This window comes from Penicillium odoratum (assembly GCF_028828045.1).
Source record: "Penicillium odoratum strain IBT 22623 chromosome Unknown utg000004l_segment0_segment0, whole genome shotgun sequence".
NCBI lineage: Eukaryota > Fungi > Ascomycota > Eurotiomycetes > Eurotiales > Aspergillaceae > Penicillium > Penicillium odoratum.
The window spans coordinates 1,070,570-1,088,617 of record NW_026643146.1 but is presented as its reverse complement, the minus strand read 5'-3'; the positions used below and the strand labels follow the sequence as shown (position 1 = coordinate 1,088,617).

The following is an 18,048-nucleotide window of genomic DNA, read 5'->3' as shown; positions in this document are numbered from 1 at the left end:
CCTCAATTCAAAAAGAAGCTGAAAATAGCGGTGAGCCTCTCGTTATTTCCAGTACAGAAGAAGCTTATCAGCGAGTCGCCTCATCGTTCCATTGTTTGTCGCGACCCAGAAAGCGTGGACCTGGCTCATCAGCAAATCCTGGTCTGATGGGTGTTCCAAACTCATTCCAATGGTAAGGAGCGGCCAGCAGTAATATTCGGCAAAGTAGTCCTGCTTAGGTTGAAGTTGTTGTACCGCTGTAATAGCGTCTTGCAGTAGTCGCCCCAAGCTGGGCTTGTCGCCTTTACATGCCGATGACATGCGGTGCAGAAGAATCCGGCAACCTAGTATGTATAACCTTGGTCCTAAGGTCGCAGGATGTGATGGTTTCTCAATGTCTGGGCAGGAGCAGACAATCGAGCCGTTGGGGACGATCGGGTCACTTTTGCGGTCTAGTAGTGTGTCAAATTTGGGTGCCGTGATATGATTGTTCCACCGTAGCAGATCGTGGTCCAGATTCTGGAACGTTTCCAATGGCACAGATCCCCATTGTGATGTCTGGTATAGCCGATATACCATGTAAATACAGCGGAATAGCTTTGGTGGAAATCCGAGTACTGGTGAGTCCGAGTGATAGGACGAGTCAGTAAGAAAGTGAGGATAGACGGCCTCTTCAGCTAGACAGAATGCGCTCTCGATCTCCATTTGGTGCAAATGCTCATCCTGGAAAGGCAGGCTAGTGGCGACATGGAATATGAAGGACTCTCGAACGAGGCGATGCATGGCTTTTTCTAAGTCAGATGCTTCACGTTCTTTTAGGTTGCCTCGAGAGCAAAGTTGAATCAGTCTTGCGGCTCCTGCCAGGTGTATCTCTACCCCAGATGATCTTTCTGGCTTAGATCTCTACATTGGGCACGTTAAAATCTCTCTTACAATCCTTGTCCACAGCAACAACATACCTCATATATACAGAGCATCATGACAGTGAGCATCGTAACCATCCACTCACTTTGAATATTTCGATCATTTATATGCCTTCGAAGTGCCGCCACTGCTTGAGTGTAATGGAAACGCGCCAGTTCGTGAACCGCAGGATCATGGGAGGGAATTTCAGCTCCACAACAAGCGAGCAAGGCATGCATAAAGAATGGCTGAGCAAGAGCCAAAGTCAAAGTCTGTCTGCTCAGTGTGGTTATCACTTCGCTATCCGCTGCCGGTCGAATCAACTCAGGGAGAAATTTGCATTTCAAAAAATGAAAAAGATGGCGACTTTCCGGTGTGATAGCAGAAGAGTATGTGTATGATGCGGTAGATGTCCACGCAGCGAGCGAAAATTGTGAAGCCCTGGATTTCGAAACAATCCACAATTCATTATAACCCAAGGGATTGAGATGCCTCTGAGGTGACCTAGCGGGCTCTGTAGACTGCTTCGGCAAGCGGGTTGGGGTCAAACAGGCTGACACTTGGTCCTGCGTCCCCTCGGTTATTCCACTCAAATCAGTATTTTGGCGGCCAGAACGTGGAATTGGCCGCGATGCAGATGTTTGCCAAATGCATTCAATATTCTGCCTCGTGCAATTTGAACATTGCGAGCGCGTTTCATCACATTTTTTCTTTCGTCTTCGACCTATGACATTCCCAGCATCAATGACAGCCAAAAAGCCTCTATGGACGACTAAATTGCGCGGTGGGTCATCCTTGCAGGGTTGGCTTACATGTCAAACATCCTGTCTTTGTACGCAAATGAGCTGGTCGACGTCGAGGCCGGCGGTAAGTCTTGGACCTTGTAACCTGTGGGGCTCCTGGTGTATCAGCATGCCTCATACTTTTGCAGGTCTCTTGGGACTAGCATTGCAATATGGGCGGTTCAATTGTGTTGTCCGAGTCTCGGCCCTGAGGGGTTGAAAGGGGAAGAGGGAGCGGGGAGATCCCGGGATCCACATTGTGGAACTTCCTTGGTGAATCTGGTCGTCTGTTAACGTATTAGCCAGGAAGTTTGGCGGATTTTTGCTGGAATATGTTAAGCAGGCTTCCTTTTCAAATTGTTTTGTCTTGGATATCAGAATGATTTTTTTGACAATGATTCATATCGACCGTTTGTACTAAATTGAATTCCGTGCATTTCGGTTCATTTTGTATGCTACAAGGACAGGTGGAAAATCTTCGTTGGGTTTCAATATTACTACTTGTTGCTGTATATGAAAGCGCTCTTGATCAAGTTGCTACTTGCATTCCCTTGTTGAGTCCTTGTGGTAATTGCAGTTAGTGGTTGGGCTGCCAGTCGCAGCCATTTCGGTTTCTTTGTCGATGAATTGCGCGTGGAAAACATATGTATCTGTACCAAAGCAAGAACGCTTGCATGTTGGAGGTCCACTATTTCCCACTCTCTTTAAAGTATATGTTTGGGCAAACAGGTCTCACGATCTTCCATATTGGTCCAATCCCAGCATGCTGACCAAAGAGCTTCCGGAATGTCGGTTTCTGTAACAACAGCAGTGGGTGCCGTCGCCCTTTGCCCATCGAAGTACCCTCGAACAAATTGATACTTTGAATCAGCAGCCAGGGCTGCAAGATCTCTGCCTGACTCCGCATTTGTACGGACACGCTTAGTGAACAGGGTCAGCACCGGGTGTAAGAATTTCATCAGGGCGAATATCGATTTGTTGATGAAACGGTGGTGGATTTCATGGGCTCGGGAATCGACAACAGCGCCGGGATCCATGGCTAATGCGGTTATTCCATTCAACAACGGATCCTAATTACCAATAGGTTGTAAGTTATGCGTCATTCCCAGGGGAAAGAATCTTTTCATACGTTTTGCAATCGTTGATTCAAGCTATGCATGAACATAACATTGGCCAATTTGCTGTTGGCGTATCGCCTCCAGCCCATATCATACTCTGTCCCCAGTGAGTCTGGGCTAGGTTTGACCAACTCTTCAAGATTTCCATTGGCGGGTAGACTTGCTCCCATCCTCGCTAGAGGATTATGATGTTTCGGATCATGAACTTCGGAGCTCAGCATAATGATCCGACCAGCCTGTCGGCTCATACTCGGCAGCAGCTTCAGCACCAAAAGATAATGTGTAAGATGGTTGACCTGGAATGTCGATTCATAGTGATCAGAGGAAAATTTCTGACCACCTTCCAGTGACCAGGTGAATGCATTGCAGATTATGGCTGAGATCGGAGGGAGCTCTCCCGCAGTGACTCGGGCAGCAATTCTATCCGCGAAGGATCGCACATCTTGCAACGACTCAAGGTCCAGACTCTCGAGAACGAGTCTCTTCTCGTGACAATTTTGTTCAATCGATTGCAAACGGAGGAAATGGGGGCTATTCGAAGCTTTGGTTTTATTTCGAATAGTGCCGACAACCATCAAGCGCGGGTGAGACAAGAGAAACTGTTGCACGGCTTCAATGGCCACAGAGCCTGAAGCACCAGTAATAATCACAGTGCCCTCCATTTTTGTTGACACCATGTAAACAAGGATATATTCCTGTCAATTTATGCAAATCAAAGAGGGGTTTCTCAGTTTGCCGAGCACATTTGCTATTCGGGAGAAACAGGCCGAGATGTAAGGATGACAGCCGAGATTGTTACATGTAATCTCAAGAATGACATCGTTATTCCGTATATACTTGAGGAAGTTGTCAACAATAGACCCTCATTCTAGCAACCTCGAAATAATGTGGCACAGCAGCTGCTGTCTGTCTCTATCCGCATGATCGCTCCAGAGAATGTACCAAATGGCGGTAGAAGCTCGAGCGCGGCAATCTACAGGTTAGCCGAAGAGTGCGCCGACAACCGAAACATAGTCTCGGGCTGCTCACCTTGAAATGAGATAAGCCATGAAGATTAGATCTTTGTTTTACTCATCAAGGATTGACCGAACCCGAGCGAAGAGGCGGATTCAATAATTATTGCACGATCTCATTGGTTTCAATGGCCCATATTTCCACATTTTCCATGATTGTCATCTTAACACAAATGGACGTGTCATTCAGCTAGGAGCAACGCACATTTCACATTAGAAATCTGCAAATGCTCTATCGAAGACATTTCAGCCTGGAACAGGATCCACAAGCCCAGGATATTATTGCTGCGGAACACACTATGTACTTGGTTGCGACCCCAACAAATATCAATTATTTCAACCCAGTATCGGTATAGACCTCACATATCTCTGCACAGGAATGAGTCTTCCTATACACTAGCAGCGTCGGCCTCTGCGCCCCCCAAAACCACCACCAGGTCCAAAGCCAGGTCGACGACCTCCACCTCCAAATCCTGGACCATAACCGTATCCACCAGGATGATCACCCCATCCACCATATCCGCCTCCCATTCCCATTCCTCCATGATGATAATGCCGTCGAGGCGGTGGGCCAAATCCCCCCATTCCCATTCCCATTCCCATAGGTGGATAGCGATGGTGACGAGGGAAAGACATGCAAAGGCCCATTGCGTAGGCTATATGTGATGTGGTATACCGTATGAGCGGGTCTTGAAGGGACTGTAGCAGAATTTTGGAATTTGAAGGTAATCTGATCTTATAGGTAGTGGATATGTAATTTCTTTCCCATTTAAATGGGGCTGTGAGACTGTTTATATAGGCTTGGACTGAAACAGGTCTGTAGAAGTATACTTGATCGGGTCGTGCGCGTCATCGACTGGTTCCGCTCACGCCGTTTCAAAGTTGACATTTGTCCGAGGTTTCTTGTCCACATTCCACATATTTTCCATTTGATTATGAATTTCAAGAATTGCGAATGAATTCATTCAAATCTTGATCGTGAGTCTTTTTCCCGGTGTTCCCAACTGAGCTTTGACACCTGAGGGAAATGGCGAATTTTGTAGAACGCTAACTAACCGTAATTTCCTAGTGGATTAGAGAATAGTCAAAGGATCTCTAAAAGAGGAAAGGAGTCTTCAAATTAATAACTAGCGAGCTGAAAAGAAAGAGAAGAGAAGTGGAAGAAGGGAGCCAAGTTTACTACTAGAGTGGTTGACATAACAATTTGCATCCATAAATACAGTCCCGACAGAATTAATAGTGGTACTTGAAGTCCACGGCTCTATCACCGGTGGTAATGCGCCGATGATCCTCCTTTCCTCCAATCTCAATCTGGTCCTTCAACTTGTTCTGGCGTCGCAGATAAAGCCCATGACAAACAACCACCACTTGTGAAACCCCTATTGCTCCCAAGGAGAATGAATTTCCAAGCACATATGGAGACTTTCGATAGACTTGACCTGCCACAATACCTGCACAGTTTCCTATAGTCTGTTGTAGTCCAATTGCCAGAGCACGTCTGTACTGAGGAGCGACATTCACATTAAGCCATGCGAGGTTGAGACCAACAGCCGTATACGTCGGGACTGCGATAAGGAAGCATGCGAAGTATTTGACCGCAGTACTCTTCACTGTCAGTAGTAGGATATAGCCAATGATACCCAGGATATTGACGGCAAATATATACTAAAATGACCCGGTCGCATTAGCTTCATTCAGTTCGAATACATAATGGCAGGACTTACAGATGCGAACTTGGAGTAACGATCGGCACAGACCGCTATCGAGATAAAGACAATAGCTGCCCAGACGTAGACCGGCACGGTCAGAACGTTGCTCATGAGCGAATCGTAACCCATGCTCTTAAGAATGGTTGGCAGGAAAGTACTGAACCCGTAGAGAAGAATATCCTGGCAGAATTGGACGATGGCAGAGAAGAGCAACTTCGGATCAGACACTGCAATTCGCATCTCCTCCCAGCTGAATTCTTCACTGCCCATGTACTTTCGACGTTGCTCGTTACGCACACGCATCATCCACCGCTCCTCTTCTGTGAGGAAATAAGCCTTCTCTGGGTCGTTTGGTAGCCCAAACCAAATGAGAACAGCAATGATGAAACTGAAGAGACCTTCGATGATGTATACCCACCTGAAGACATAAGAGAATTAATCAGCTGAGCTTTCCTCGCTGGTGACGGCGCCAGAGAAACATACCTCCATCCAGCCTTTCCGCCAATTCCATCCATCTGCAGCAATCCATACGCCAAAAGACCCCCTACAGCTCCGGAGATGGCAGCGCAGCTCATTAGGTAGGAGACACGCTTGGCTTGCTCCTCACGCCGATATACCATCGTCAAGTAAAGATTCAGACAGGGGAAAAGACCAGCCTCACAGGCCCCCAAAATGAGTCTGGTGGCATATAGCGAGGCGACACTCTCAATGAAGCCTGAGAAAACCGTAGTGAGGGACCACACGATACATAAACCGGTCAAAATATTCCGAGGAGTGAGTTTCTTCATCAATACCGCCCACGGGGATTCAAAGACCACATATGTCGCATAGAAGATCGAAACAGCCGTTGAGAACTGGCTATCTGAAGCGTGAATATCCGCTGGCATGCCAGCGACTTTGACATTACCTAGCACATCCGTTAGAATTGAATGCCATTTTGAACATCAGGATGTCGGAAGGCTTACCGATATTGGATCGGTCCAAGAAGCAAGTGAGGTAGGTGAGCATGATTATTGGCACAAAAAAAAGGTCTAATTTGAGAAGCAGCTTCTTTTCCATCGTTGGATCGAGCTCCACGTCCAGTGACTCTCCATTTGATGCGTCATATGTCACTGTCATCTCTTGGTCGATCTTTTCTAGAACAGGCTGGCTCTGGTGTTCCAAGACAGATGCCTGGTCGTCATCCTTACGGGGAGACATGACAGCTCAATGCTCAGGAGGTAAGCTCCAGATGTTGAATGTCAACAAGTGCCTGAGTAGTCAAAGTGGGGAAGGGGATATTTCAAAGGAGATCAAGCCAAAGATATATCCCCAGATCGATAAGAGCAAGTATGAAACGGAAGCCATGTGGAGTCAAGGTCATGCAAGATAGTGGAAAGTGGATACCGAATGGGCTTATCTCCTCTGTCTTAGCCTCATGCATATGTGCATGTTGCTATCGGACTTGCTCCACCGACGGGGTGTCGGGCCGGTCAAAGTCAGATAAGAGGGGCGGGAAACTTGTCCATGAATACGAGCTTTTCACTTACATACAATGTCAGCTTTAGCCTCCGCCTTGCATATCCCTTCTAAAAAAGGTCACGGCTTTTTTATACTGGCTGGTGTTGTTGAACCTTGTTGGTGCGGAGTAAGAGTGGGCCCGAGCTTTCCCCGGGAAGTGGATCCCGATGATAAGAGAACAAGATTAACCAACATAACATAATTAGTGTATAATGGAACACAGCGAGCACTCATCTTTCAGTTTGAGGTACAATTATTTTGTCTGACTTCTCATAATGGGCAGTATCGCGACAGCTCTCGAGGCACGTTTGCAATGTCGACAGAATCTATTAATGAATACTTCCGGCGTTGCTCCGGGCTTTCTGCAAGCAAACTTACTGGTTTTACCTGCTAAACATGCAACTGACTTTCATAATCTTTGTCTTCGAAATCCAGTCTCATGTCCATTACTTGGAATGACGTCCAGCCCGGGGGATCCACATACAATCCAACCATCAGCCTGCATCCAGTCTACCGATTTCGACGTTCGAACAGATTTCCCCAAATACAGAATTTACAAGAATGGCAAATCCATGAAGAGCCAGTGTGATGTCCTTGACTTGTGGACGGATGACCATGTCGCTTTCTTGATCGGATGTTCGTTTTCCTTTGAAGATGCCTTGGTGGCTGCAGGTTTGCCTCCTCGACATCAACAAACCGGTTCCATCGTCGCAATGTATAAGTCCAATATTCCACTGTTGCCGGCGGGTGTCTTCACCGGTGGACATTGCATTGTTTCCATGCGACCATATCGCCCGGAGCAGATCGAGCGCGTCAGAGAAGTCACCCGCCCGTATCTTTCGACTCATGGGGAGCCCGTCGCTTGGGGCTGGGATGGTGCCAAGGATCTTGGGATCGTTGATGTCGGTCGCCCAGACTTTGGAAATGCACAGGTGTTTGAAGATGGTGAAGTTCCTGTATTCTGGGTAAGTATTAGTGTAGTCCCTGAGATGTTTGCAACTTTCTTGGCTCATTCAATTTAGGCCTGCGGTGTGACACCCCAGATGGCAGTGGAGGCTGCCGGAGATCGTATCGGTGGGCTTGTCTTTGCCCATGAGCCCGGTCATATGTTAGTGACAGATTGGACGGTTGCTGACCTGCATAAGCTTCGGCCTAGCAGTTTCTAGAATGCTTTTGTCCAAAATTGATAACCAATGACAGAAGACATAAATGGATGATGAGACAGCATCTATAAATGACGGTACAAATATTCATGTCTAGTCCTGGAAGTCATACCATGTACAGATCAGAAACAATCCCTCATAACACTTGACAGCTCCCCTCCATAGTCAAACATGTAGGCACCATTAGGCATTTGCTGCCACGGCCCTTCCTCTGGCACTGCTCCCGTTCCCATTCCCATGATTTGATCCTCAATGTTTCCGACCGCTTCAAACCACTGCATGAGCTCTTGTGTCATCTGTGCTCCGTCTAATGGCGTCTGGCTATTTACACTTGAACCTGGGGGTGGAGCTGGCGAGTTCTCGGCATCCAAGATTCGCGGGACAACATCCTTGTCAACAGGGGATTCATCTGGTCGACTTCTTTGTCCTCCCAATCCTAATTGAGGGCCAAGCTTTCGCAGGCTTCGGATGGACTTCCACAACCTTCTTGAGATGTATGATTTCGTAGAGAATCCTTTCACCAGTTCTAATGCAAAGTAGAACTCCTCCTTGCATGACCCACTGAATTGCGTTGGCGCCTGGGAAACGGCAAGAAACAGAACAGCCAGCGCAGAAACCAAAAACCAATTGAATGTCACCTGCTGTAGCTGGTAGATATCCGAGGTTTCATTCAAGTGTGTAATGAAGCGAATGGTGTCTTTGGCGATTTTGACCACCGTCTCCGACTCGCTGGGGTATCGTACAATATGAGCGGCGGTATGCAATACCGGTCGATGAATGAGCATCCGTAATTGATTGGCGCGAAGATACAGCAACGCACGGAGCCGCCGCAGACTTCGTGGATCTTCGACGGCGGATTCCGACTCTGGAGTGCTAGAACGGTCCAGTCGTAGTGAATCTGGAATGTTCCGTGCCCAGCTTAACACTTGCCAGTCCAGATAGTTCATTTCGTCCTTTTTGATCTCATTCGTATTATTAAAGGCCGATATGAATTTCCACACCTTCGCAGCGATGCGGCTGTAGCGGATCATGACCCGCAGATAAGGTGTCTTCTCCTCTGGCTCGGGAAGCCACGGATCAATATCAGTATCTTCAAGGGCAAATGGCATGCCCGTTCCAAAGCTCCATCGCATATCAAGAATATAGATAGACCAAAAAAGCCTAAGCACGCGTTCCTTCCCCTCGGCCTCGATGGCCGGATGATTTAATGTCTCTCGTCGGTGAAGGCCTTTCTCTAGACACATACGCTCAACGATTCCAATGGTACGCCAGGCAAGTGTCTCTTCATCTTCTTGAAAGTAGAAGATAGACTGCGCAACGGGTCAGCTAGGCAATGTCTCGTGGGTCTCGTACACGTACCACCAATGTTAAAAAGATAATGCTCTTGATGTCGGGGGGTCCCCAGACACAATTGTCCTGCACCTCACGTACGCTATCAAATAGTGCAGTAGCCTGTTCGCTCCGACCACTAGCCTCAGCCGTTAAAGCACAGGCAAACACCAGCCGAAGGATAGAGACATCCTCGCGCTCAAGCGCGTTTCGTTCATTCATTGAAGTCCCTGTGTCCGTGGTATGACCCATCAATCCGTAAAGTCGATTTACTTGGTCCAAAAGCTCCGAAAGCTCCAGCACTGGGTACATAATACCCATTTCCTCTTCATAAACTTGACAAAGTCGCAATGCCTCATCCTTGGAAAGAGTCCAAAGGGGGTCCACCACTTGTCGGACCCCTAATTGACGATTTGAGGCGGAGGGTGATCCAGAGGGTGATGGTTCCTGAGTAAGATCACCCTCATCACCTCCCTCATTATACTCGACGATTCCACGACGCTGCAGGCTAGACTTGGCAAGGTCGAAACTAAACGCCGAAGTGGTAGGGCCTTGAAACGGTGTCTCACGAGCGGTCGATGCCCGTCCTAGGGATCTCTGAGCGGGTATTGAGCCGCATGACCCCGTTGCAAGTCCAACTACGCTGGGCCGGGGGCCAGACATGGGAGACGCGTCGCTATGCGTCACTGAGCGGACGGCTGCAGATAGCGAGATGATCTGGTCCTGCATGGAGCGCATTTGATCAAACAGTCGATCAAAATTTCTAGATTAAAATCAGCTCTTGCTCGATTGGCGATTGTTTCTTAGTTATATTTTGATTTGGACAAGTTGCGTACTCTTGATCGCCACCACTTTCTTGAGGCGCGTTCTCCACGTAAACACATTCAATGTGTTGTCGCCCACAGCGATGACATGGTGTTTCACCATTACATTTGATCTTGCGACGCTTACATTCATTACTTTAGGGTGGAAATTAGAAATCATTTCACAAACATGGTAATAAGGAAGACATACCAAGCTCTTGCAATATATTTGCGGCGTTTCTTCCGCGGTCGGTCATCCTGTGTGTCGTCTACTGACGGTTTTTCCCAAACATGTATAGAATCCCGCATGAGCTCCATTGGAAGTTTCGATTGATTGATGCCCCTCATAGAAACTGGGTTTTTGGGGGTGTGAAGAGAAAGAGAAAGTGCGGGGGTTGGTTCCGCGGTGAGATAAAGCGGCCCCGGATTGGTGGGGAAGATCCACTTTACCGACTGAACGCCACGACTCTCGTCATAGCCCTGGAGTATCTACTTGTCTGTACTACACCAGTGACTCGTGAGGTTCCGTGATCAATTGTTCATACATAATCTACGTCAATTTGATGTTCAGTTTGATTTTCGACCAATTTGATTCCATTTTTGAGACCTTCTAGTGCCCAAAGAAAATAGTAAAAGCCAAGTACAAAGTGACCTTCTGTGCAGAAATATATACGGAGAACCATGTCCAACCGGACATCAAAAGGACTATGCAAATCGTAATGCTTACATAACAATAAAAGTAAGAGAAGGACTAGGATAAATTCAAAGATCCTTGGTCCGTTCATCACTCTCAGCCATCCACTTCTCCAATAGCTCGGGGTTACGAGCAACAAATCCAACCTTGAACGGCTTGGGCTCTGTAGTCAAGGCAGTGGGAATAGAATTGCAATCAATACAATTCAGAATGGGTCGGTCACTAGCCAACTTAGACGGCTTCATTTCAAAAGCAGTGATCAGACGGATGAAAGCCGTGAAAAGCTCTCGGTTCGCCAAGTGTGAGCCAGCACACATCCGGGATCCAGCCCCGTAGCCATAATGAGGGGTACCAGATCCTTCGCCAATCTCAAGATAGCGCTCAGGAATGAATTTGTCCGCCTCCTTGAAGTGGTCTTCATCGTAATCGGCAGCATAGGCGTTCTGGGTTTGAATGAGTAAATGTTGTCAAATGAAATGATCTGGATGTGCACGGGGAATCACTCACCATGAAAAAGGTTGTGCCGGCAGGAATCGTTGCGCCGTTCCATTCAATATCCTTGGTGGACTCGCGGGGAAGACAAATAGGGATGACTGTCCAGAATCGCAGAATCTCCTTTACCAAGGCCGTGACGTAAGGAACTTTCTCCTCGACTAGGCATTTCTCCCAGGCGTCACCATCAGGATACACACTCATGATTTCTTCATATGCCTTCTTTTGGATTCGCTGTCCATCTTCTGATGCCAAGTATGCAATTCCCATGATCAGATTGCCAGGAACGGTGTCAAGGCCCGCCGACACCATAGTCAGACAGATCGATTTCACCTCAGCTGGAATCAATGTCAACGTTCAGTTCAGATTCAACCTGATGTTATAGGGGAGACTCACCATCGTTTAACTTTGCCTCGGGATCCTTGATGATGTTACCAGTAATGCAAGGCTTATCGGTGCCCTTGGCAATGCGGTCCTTCAGTACATCCAGAAGATATGTCAAATACTTGTCGCGGCGAACACGGAACTCCTCAGCCTCGTGGTTCATCTTGGGGAAGATACGCAGCAGTGGAATGTAATCCTGCCAGTTGTTTGACGTACTGCGGAAGTTGGAGACTCCACGCTCAACATCCACAATCTCGTGAAGTAGTTCATCATCCACATTACCCTCGATCCGAATTCCGTAGTTTAGTGTCAAACTGGTGTTAAGCGCGAATCGCTGGAAGTATGCAGTTGGGTTGATATCGCAGGTGCCATTCTTACTATCCCGGTAAAGCTCCTTGATGCTAGAGTTGGCCTCGAGATCAATGATAGGCATGTAAGATTGGACTGCCGGTCGGTTGAGGGCAGTGGCAGCTGCCTTGCGACGGCGCTTGCAAGACTCATCCCAGGGCGATGTACCGATTGTAAATCCCTGAGAGCTCGAGACGACGCTGTGGAAAGTATGGAAGGTTGGTCGGGAGATGAGAGCGGACTGGTCCTTAATCCATAGCTTGCGCACGGAATCAAAGCTATTCGCGAAAACAATGCGCTTTAACATAAATTAGCAGAGGCATTTTATGGTATAGACAGGGACTGAAATCTTACCTTGTTTCCCATGCGCACTTGGAAAACAGGGCCGAATTTCTTCGCCCATTTGGCCGCTACTGTTGCGTGCTGGTCGCCCAGCTGCAGTAGGTTTCCAAAGAGGGGCACACCCGGAATTTCAGGAAGACCTTTGATCTTGGGAGTATCGGTGCGGTTCAAATAGCGAATGAGAAGGTATACAGCCGTTACAACGGCAATAGCGACAGTTTGGAGTGCCATGATGACTTGCGTTTCTCAAAACTGAAGTTGATTTGAGCGATAGTTGAACGGGCGATCCATCTCTTATAATACCCTGTGCCTTTGGGGGCGCGGCAATTTTCCGACCCCTGACGCAACAATGGCTACCATCGGTGAAGACTGACATCCAGTTGTACTGTGTAACAGAGCCAGTCAGTGTGATTGGAATTCACAATTTAGTACCCACTTTCGGGATTGAAACCGACTCAGGATTGGGGAATTTCATTCCGCGGTAGATATCAGTTCCCCGCAAAGTACCTAGATTTTACTTTTAAGAAACATTTGGAGAACTGATAACCATTACATTAGGAAATACGGTTTTTTCTCGAATTTTCATTACACTTTCATTACCAATGTACAACTCACACTGTAAAGATCAAGGTTAAAAGGTGATGCGCTTTCCGATGGATTCCCTCGGTCCCAAAAGATTCTCCACTTGACTGGTTGCGCTAAGTCATTCCGCTAATCCCGCGGTGGAGACACGTCAAAGCTATTGATCAGGTACTCGTGCACGCGCCCCTGACCGCTTTCGGGTAAGGGGTGCTCACGAATCGCATACCAACCCTCCTCCAACACCAAAGATTACACACATTTCAACATCAAATTACCCACCACCACCATGTCGACTGATTTAAAAACAAATTGAGCAGCGTGTTATCGAAGCTTTCGATATAGTCAAAAGCCTACATTGGAAGCCTAATTTCGCGACAATCGCGCATGAATACCGAATCCTTTGCGACCGATTTCCCCATCGAATCCGAGGTCGAAAGTCTCGAAATCAGCCCCAAATCCATAAAAGGCTATTAAATAAAGCCTAGGAGTATACTCTCATCGAATAGATAAAGCTCCTAAATCAAGTTAGTTTCCCACCGATAGTATATATAGTTGTTAGAATAGTAAATCAGCTATCAGCGCGGTTAAAACCTACTAGCGAAATACCCCTTAAAACTAGCGTAAACTAGGTTTGTAGATTCTAAAAACGTCTTAGAAAGACGCTTGAACTGAATATTTTATTCCGAAAGCCTATTCATAGAGATTAATTAGTATTAAAGGCTAATATCAGTAATTTGTCGCTGTGGTTTAATGTTCTTGAACTATTTACAACCCTAAAGTCACCAAATATTTTTAAATATATGACATTTAGAATATAGACGAAAACAAGTCCCAAATTGGTTGAATTAAGCCTAAACATAACAATTCGACGAATAAAAATAAGACTAAATAGGACTGAACTTAAGCGCCACGATGTAAAAATACTACAATTATTGTAAGTATTTCATTGTGTAGATAGCCACGTTATACCTCCTTTCATTGTCTTTACTAAAAATTACCAACTTAAAGATTGGTACTAAGATATTGACCCTCAGTATCAAATTAATATCTCTAAGTCAGGTTGTTTTAATAAGGAAATTGCTTTATCCTGGTTAATAAGGCTAGAATAATAGAGATACTTAGATAGGAGGACGAAATTTCCAAATCTCGCTTTCTTCAGAGTCTTCTAGCGATTCGCGCGAAAAGGTTTATTTATATCAATATATGTGGTGAGGGTGGGTAATTTGACGCTAAGATAGGTGATATTTCTGGTGTTCAATGGTGGTTAGTGTTCGAATCGTAAGCATTTAATAATCAAAAGGGTTATGAATGCGCGGACGAGTACGGAGTAACAAATATCAGTTATGTACCATGCCGAGGTTACCGAATTACTGTACCGCCAGCTATATTTACCTCCAGCTATATTAGCAATCGAACCGATCTTTATTAGTTGACTTTCTGTTTTTCATGTACAGAATGAAGAAGCGACAAAGCCGATCAGAAAGCCTGGGCCAAATCCATTATAGTTTAAACCAAGCACTGGCAGAGGGAGGTGATGGGAGCTCGGAGATGAGAAGCAAGATGAATTTGCCGCAGCACCCCAAATCAGGTCAAATCACGTCCCCAGGGCCATATTCCATGTTTTGCCTCAGGATCACAATGCGTTTGTCTCGCTTATCTCAACCGTAATTCACCTCCATCGCTTGGACTATGAATATGTGAGCGTTTCCTCCTTTTCAACTATATCTTTCCTTTTCTCCAAGTGGGTTTTGGCTTTGATCCTTGTGGCTCCTTTGCCTTTTGTGGCTTTTTCTTTGTTGTGACAGAGTATGATGAGACCTCATTGTTCTCTTGTTTTGTGATAAGATCAAGATGGTGACGAGATTTTCAACTTCCTTCCTTCCTCCCTTCCCAACTTTGTAAATCAACCTCAAGTCAATTTGGCAATTTCAGTTACATTATTAAACTATCTAACCATTGATGAGATTGTTCCACTTAACTCGGGCGTCCTCTAAGTGCGTATCAACTCCAGTGTATACCTGATCATTTGCCAGACCCAGCCTCTTAATCATATCACCCTTTCCAACTTTCTTCCAAACTGTAGAGGATAACATCCCTGAATATAGGTATATGTGCATATGTGATTCCAAAACTCTACCTACCTACTCCAACAGCTACAGAATGCCTTAAGATATCCCGAGCGGGGAACTATCTTTTCATTCACTGATGGCATCCCCACGGATTGATTGATCTCCTCCGCATCTACAATCAATTCCTCAGCAATCCCTCGCCGACGCTTCCAATTTCGCTCCGTATTGGTCACATATCCATCCCGCCAGAGACGTCCATAGAATTCTCGTGCCTCTGTCTTTGTGCGCACGCGTAGAATATCATATGTACTGATATTGGTCATTGTCGCGTCTCGCTCGCGACTCATATGACCATCCACAACCCGTAAATTGACTCCGGATGCGCGAAACCGACTACCCCACATTCCTTCTTCCGCAGGGGTCACACATATTGTGATTTGAGTGGGCGGTACAGGGTATGCGAGGAGGTAGGACAGGGCATCTGCGTCGACTCCGCTTGGAATGGGACCAATGACGAAGGTGTCGCCGCGCTCGATTGCCTGGTTAATGAGTGGAATATAGTGATTGAAGTACTCCTCCTGTGGCCCCGTATCAATGGGGCCGGAGATGAATGCGATTTCTGGATTGTGCATGGTGTGGCGTGGAGAGGATGCGATGCCACATCTCACTACGTTGTCGAGTCTCTCGGCGCTATGCCTCTTTGGGTGTTAAGCCTTGCGCTTATGTCGTGCTTTTTTTATATTTTATAGTCTGGTTGATTAAATCTATACACGGTCCAAGGTTGACAGGTCTGCCGTATGGACTTTACACAACCTTGGAAATTGTCATGACAATTCAGGGCAGAAAGTATGACATCAGTGCCTGATCTATTAGGCATTAAGGGGCCGAACAAGCGTCATCCACCGTAATTCCAAGCTTCAAAGAAAGACACGACAGCGACAGATGTCCATACTTCGAAATGAGCTCACATCCATCCTTCCTTCCATTATCCTCGTCGCCTGATTCACCCAGCCATCTCTTGCCTCGGCGTCCTAGCTTGGAACCTGACCGCGATATCCTTACAACCCGCGGTCAGCGTATCCGCACGTTCTTGCCCAGTCGCGGGTCCAGCCCAGCTCTACAAGATCTCAGTGAAGAATCCTCACCACTTGATTCTCTCCGACGAGGCCCCTTACTCATTGGGCACAAAAATGCTCGTTATGAATGGTGCGCATGCAGCTCCCAGCCTTGCATCCTTACCTAACCTTAATAGGCAGCGCTACTATCGGTCGCCCGATTCATTGAAGGGTCTGCGCAAGTCAGTGTAAGTTAAAATCCATTCCTTGATGCATTCCTGTAACTGTCATACTCATTTACGATATAGGCGACAGTACTACGAAAACAATAACACCTTAATCTCCCAATACCTGTACATCGACCGTCTACTGGATTCTTCTCTCCCCCACAACTTGATCGAAGACTACAATGGATGTCACCACCATGCGACCACAGAGCTACCAGAGGCCGATTCCACAGAGCAACGACCTAATCCTAAAGATTCCAGGATCAAGCGCACCCCTCACAATCTATACCGCATCCCCGATGAGACCGCACCATTACTTTCACCCCCATCCGATGAAGAAACATGCACCCACCATTCCATACCAGATATAGAATCGCATGGAGGGATGTCACCAGAAAAAGAAGAGAAAGTCATCAACCTAGCGATTCGCATCAATTTTGTCGCGAACGTCATCCTCCTCGGTTCCAAAATTGCCATCATGGCCTTGACCAGCTCCATGTCCGTTCTAGCAGGTCTTGTGGATGGCGTTCTGGATTTCCTCAGCACGGTCATTATCTGGATTACCATGACTTTGATTCAGCGACAAGATCGCAATCGGTACCCGATCAGTCGTCGGCGACTGGAGCCGCTGAGTGTATTGGTGTTTTCGGTAATTATGGTCACGTCTTTCTTCCAGGTAGCTCTCTCTTCTATCAATAGGCTGATGGGGGAAGATCATGCTCTTGTTGAGCTCTCCATGCCGTCCATTGCGCTCATGGCTGGGACGGTCATTGTCAAGCTGCTCTGTTGGATATGGTGTCGGTTGATTCCTAGCCCCAGTGTTCAAGTACTTGCGCAAGATGCGATGACTGATGTCATCTTCAATACGTTCAGTATTATCTTTCCTCTGGGTGAGTACTCTTTGTGCTTCTGTCTTGAAGTTTTACTAATGCATGCAACAGTCGGGACATTTGCGCACCTTTGGTATCTCGATTCTCTAGGTGGTGTTTTCCTCTCCGTTTACATCATGTGGAACTGGGGTGAGACGGCGGGCGAGTATATTCGACGATTGACCGGCGCGGCCGCCTCCGCCACCGACCACAGTATCCTGCTGTACATGACGATGCGTTTCTCGCGGGTTATTCAGAAGGTCCAGGACCTCAAGGCTTACTATGCGGGTGACAAGCTGAATGTCGAGGTAGATTTGGTTGTCGACGAGCAGACTAGCCTTCGGGATAGTCACGATGTGGGAGAGTCTCTGCAATACATCCTGGAGAGTGTGCCGACCGTGGATCGCGCTTTTGTGCACCTGGACTATGACGAGTGGAACCTTCCAAGCCACATGAACCAGCTGGATCGTTAACGCCGGAAATAATTACTGCAACTGCCACTGTATGACTAGTACCGTAGGGCATTATAACAAATAGTTTGAAACATCATACATTAGGTCATTCAGTTAACTGTACATGTAAATGAAACAAATGAGAATTAACTGCCGACATGACCGTGGTCATTGACGAACCATGAAGAGAAAATACGCCCCTAATGTACAACCGTTTTCCCATGCGTTCCACACG

At 46.9% G+C, this 18,048-nt stretch overlaps 8 protein-coding genes across 8 annotated transcripts; 2 read left to right on the top strand and 6 right to left on the bottom strand.

Annotated features, from left to right (window-relative positions):
• Positions 1 to 42: 42 nt before the first annotated feature.
• Positions 43 to 762, bottom strand: N7520_004666 (uncharacterized protein; the record flags this gene model as incomplete). Its single annotated transcript, XM_057138600.1, has 1 exon — positions 43 to 762. One exon carries the CDS (start codon positions 760 to 762, stop codon positions 43 to 45), a length of 720 nt encoding a protein of 239 aa, XP_056996807.1.
• Positions 763 to 2,368: 1,606 nt separating this feature from the next.
• On the bottom strand, positions 2,369 to 3,444 carry N7520_004665 (uncharacterized protein; the record flags this gene model as incomplete). Its single annotated transcript, XM_057138599.1, has 2 exons — positions 2,369 to 2,734; positions 2,794 to 3,444. The coding sequence occupies 2 exons, from the start codon at positions 3,442 to 3,444 to the stop codon at positions 2,369 to 2,371; spliced, it is 1,017 nt and encodes a 338-aa protein (XP_056996806.1).
• A 1,584-nt stretch (positions 3,445 to 5,028) lies between these two features.
• N7520_004664 (uncharacterized protein) lies at positions 5,029 to 6,704 on the bottom strand (the record flags this gene model as incomplete). The annotated part of the gene is made up of 4 exons (XM_057138598.1): positions 5,029 to 5,460; positions 5,520 to 5,922; positions 5,988 to 6,411; positions 6,470 to 6,704. The coding sequence occupies 4 exons, from the start codon at positions 6,702 to 6,704 to the stop codon at positions 5,029 to 5,031; spliced, it is 1,494 nt and encodes a 497-aa protein (XP_056996805.1).
• A 575-nt stretch (positions 6,705 to 7,279) lies between these two features.
• Positions 7,280 to 8,170, top strand: N7520_004663 (DUF1445 domain protein; the record flags this gene model as incomplete). The annotated part of the gene is made up of 2 exons (XM_057138597.1): positions 7,280 to 7,969; positions 8,027 to 8,170. 2 exons carry the CDS (start codon positions 7,280 to 7,282, stop codon positions 8,168 to 8,170), a joined length of 834 nt encoding a protein of 277 aa, XP_056996804.1.
• Positions 8,171 to 8,289: 119 nt separating this feature from the next.
• Positions 8,290 to 10,617, bottom strand: N7520_004662 (putative C6 transcription factor; the record flags this gene model as incomplete). Its single annotated transcript, XM_057138596.1, has 4 exons — positions 8,290 to 9,477; positions 9,527 to 10,259; positions 10,333 to 10,455; positions 10,511 to 10,617. The coding sequence occupies 4 exons, from the start codon at positions 10,615 to 10,617 to the stop codon at positions 8,290 to 8,292; spliced, it is 2,151 nt and encodes a 716-aa protein (XP_056996803.1).
• A 444-nt stretch (positions 10,618 to 11,061) lies between these two features.
• Positions 11,062 to 12,790, bottom strand: N7520_004661 (cytochrome P450; the record flags this gene model as incomplete). The annotated part of the gene is made up of 4 exons (XM_057138595.1): positions 11,062 to 11,436; positions 11,501 to 11,823; positions 11,882 to 12,515; positions 12,572 to 12,790. 4 exons carry the CDS (start codon positions 12,788 to 12,790, stop codon positions 11,062 to 11,064), a joined length of 1,551 nt encoding a protein of 516 aa, XP_056996802.1.
• A 2,488-nt stretch (positions 12,791 to 15,278) lies between these two features.
• Positions 15,279 to 15,842, bottom strand: N7520_004660 (uncharacterized protein; the record flags this gene model as incomplete). Its single annotated transcript, XM_057138594.1, has 1 exon — positions 15,279 to 15,842. The coding sequence occupies one exon, from the start codon at positions 15,840 to 15,842 to the stop codon at positions 15,279 to 15,281; it is 564 nt and encodes a 187-aa protein (XP_056996801.1).
• Positions 15,843 to 16,168: 326 nt separating this feature from the next.
• On the top strand, positions 16,169 to 17,834 carry N7520_004659 (cation diffusion facilitator family transporter; the record flags this gene model as incomplete). The annotated part of the gene is made up of 4 exons (XM_057138593.1): positions 16,169 to 16,416; positions 16,463 to 16,513; positions 16,574 to 17,382; positions 17,434 to 17,834. The coding sequence occupies 4 exons, from the start codon at positions 16,169 to 16,171 to the stop codon at positions 17,832 to 17,834; spliced, it is 1,509 nt and encodes a 502-aa protein (XP_056996800.1).
• Between the last annotated feature and the right edge of the window lie 214 nt (positions 17,835 to 18,048).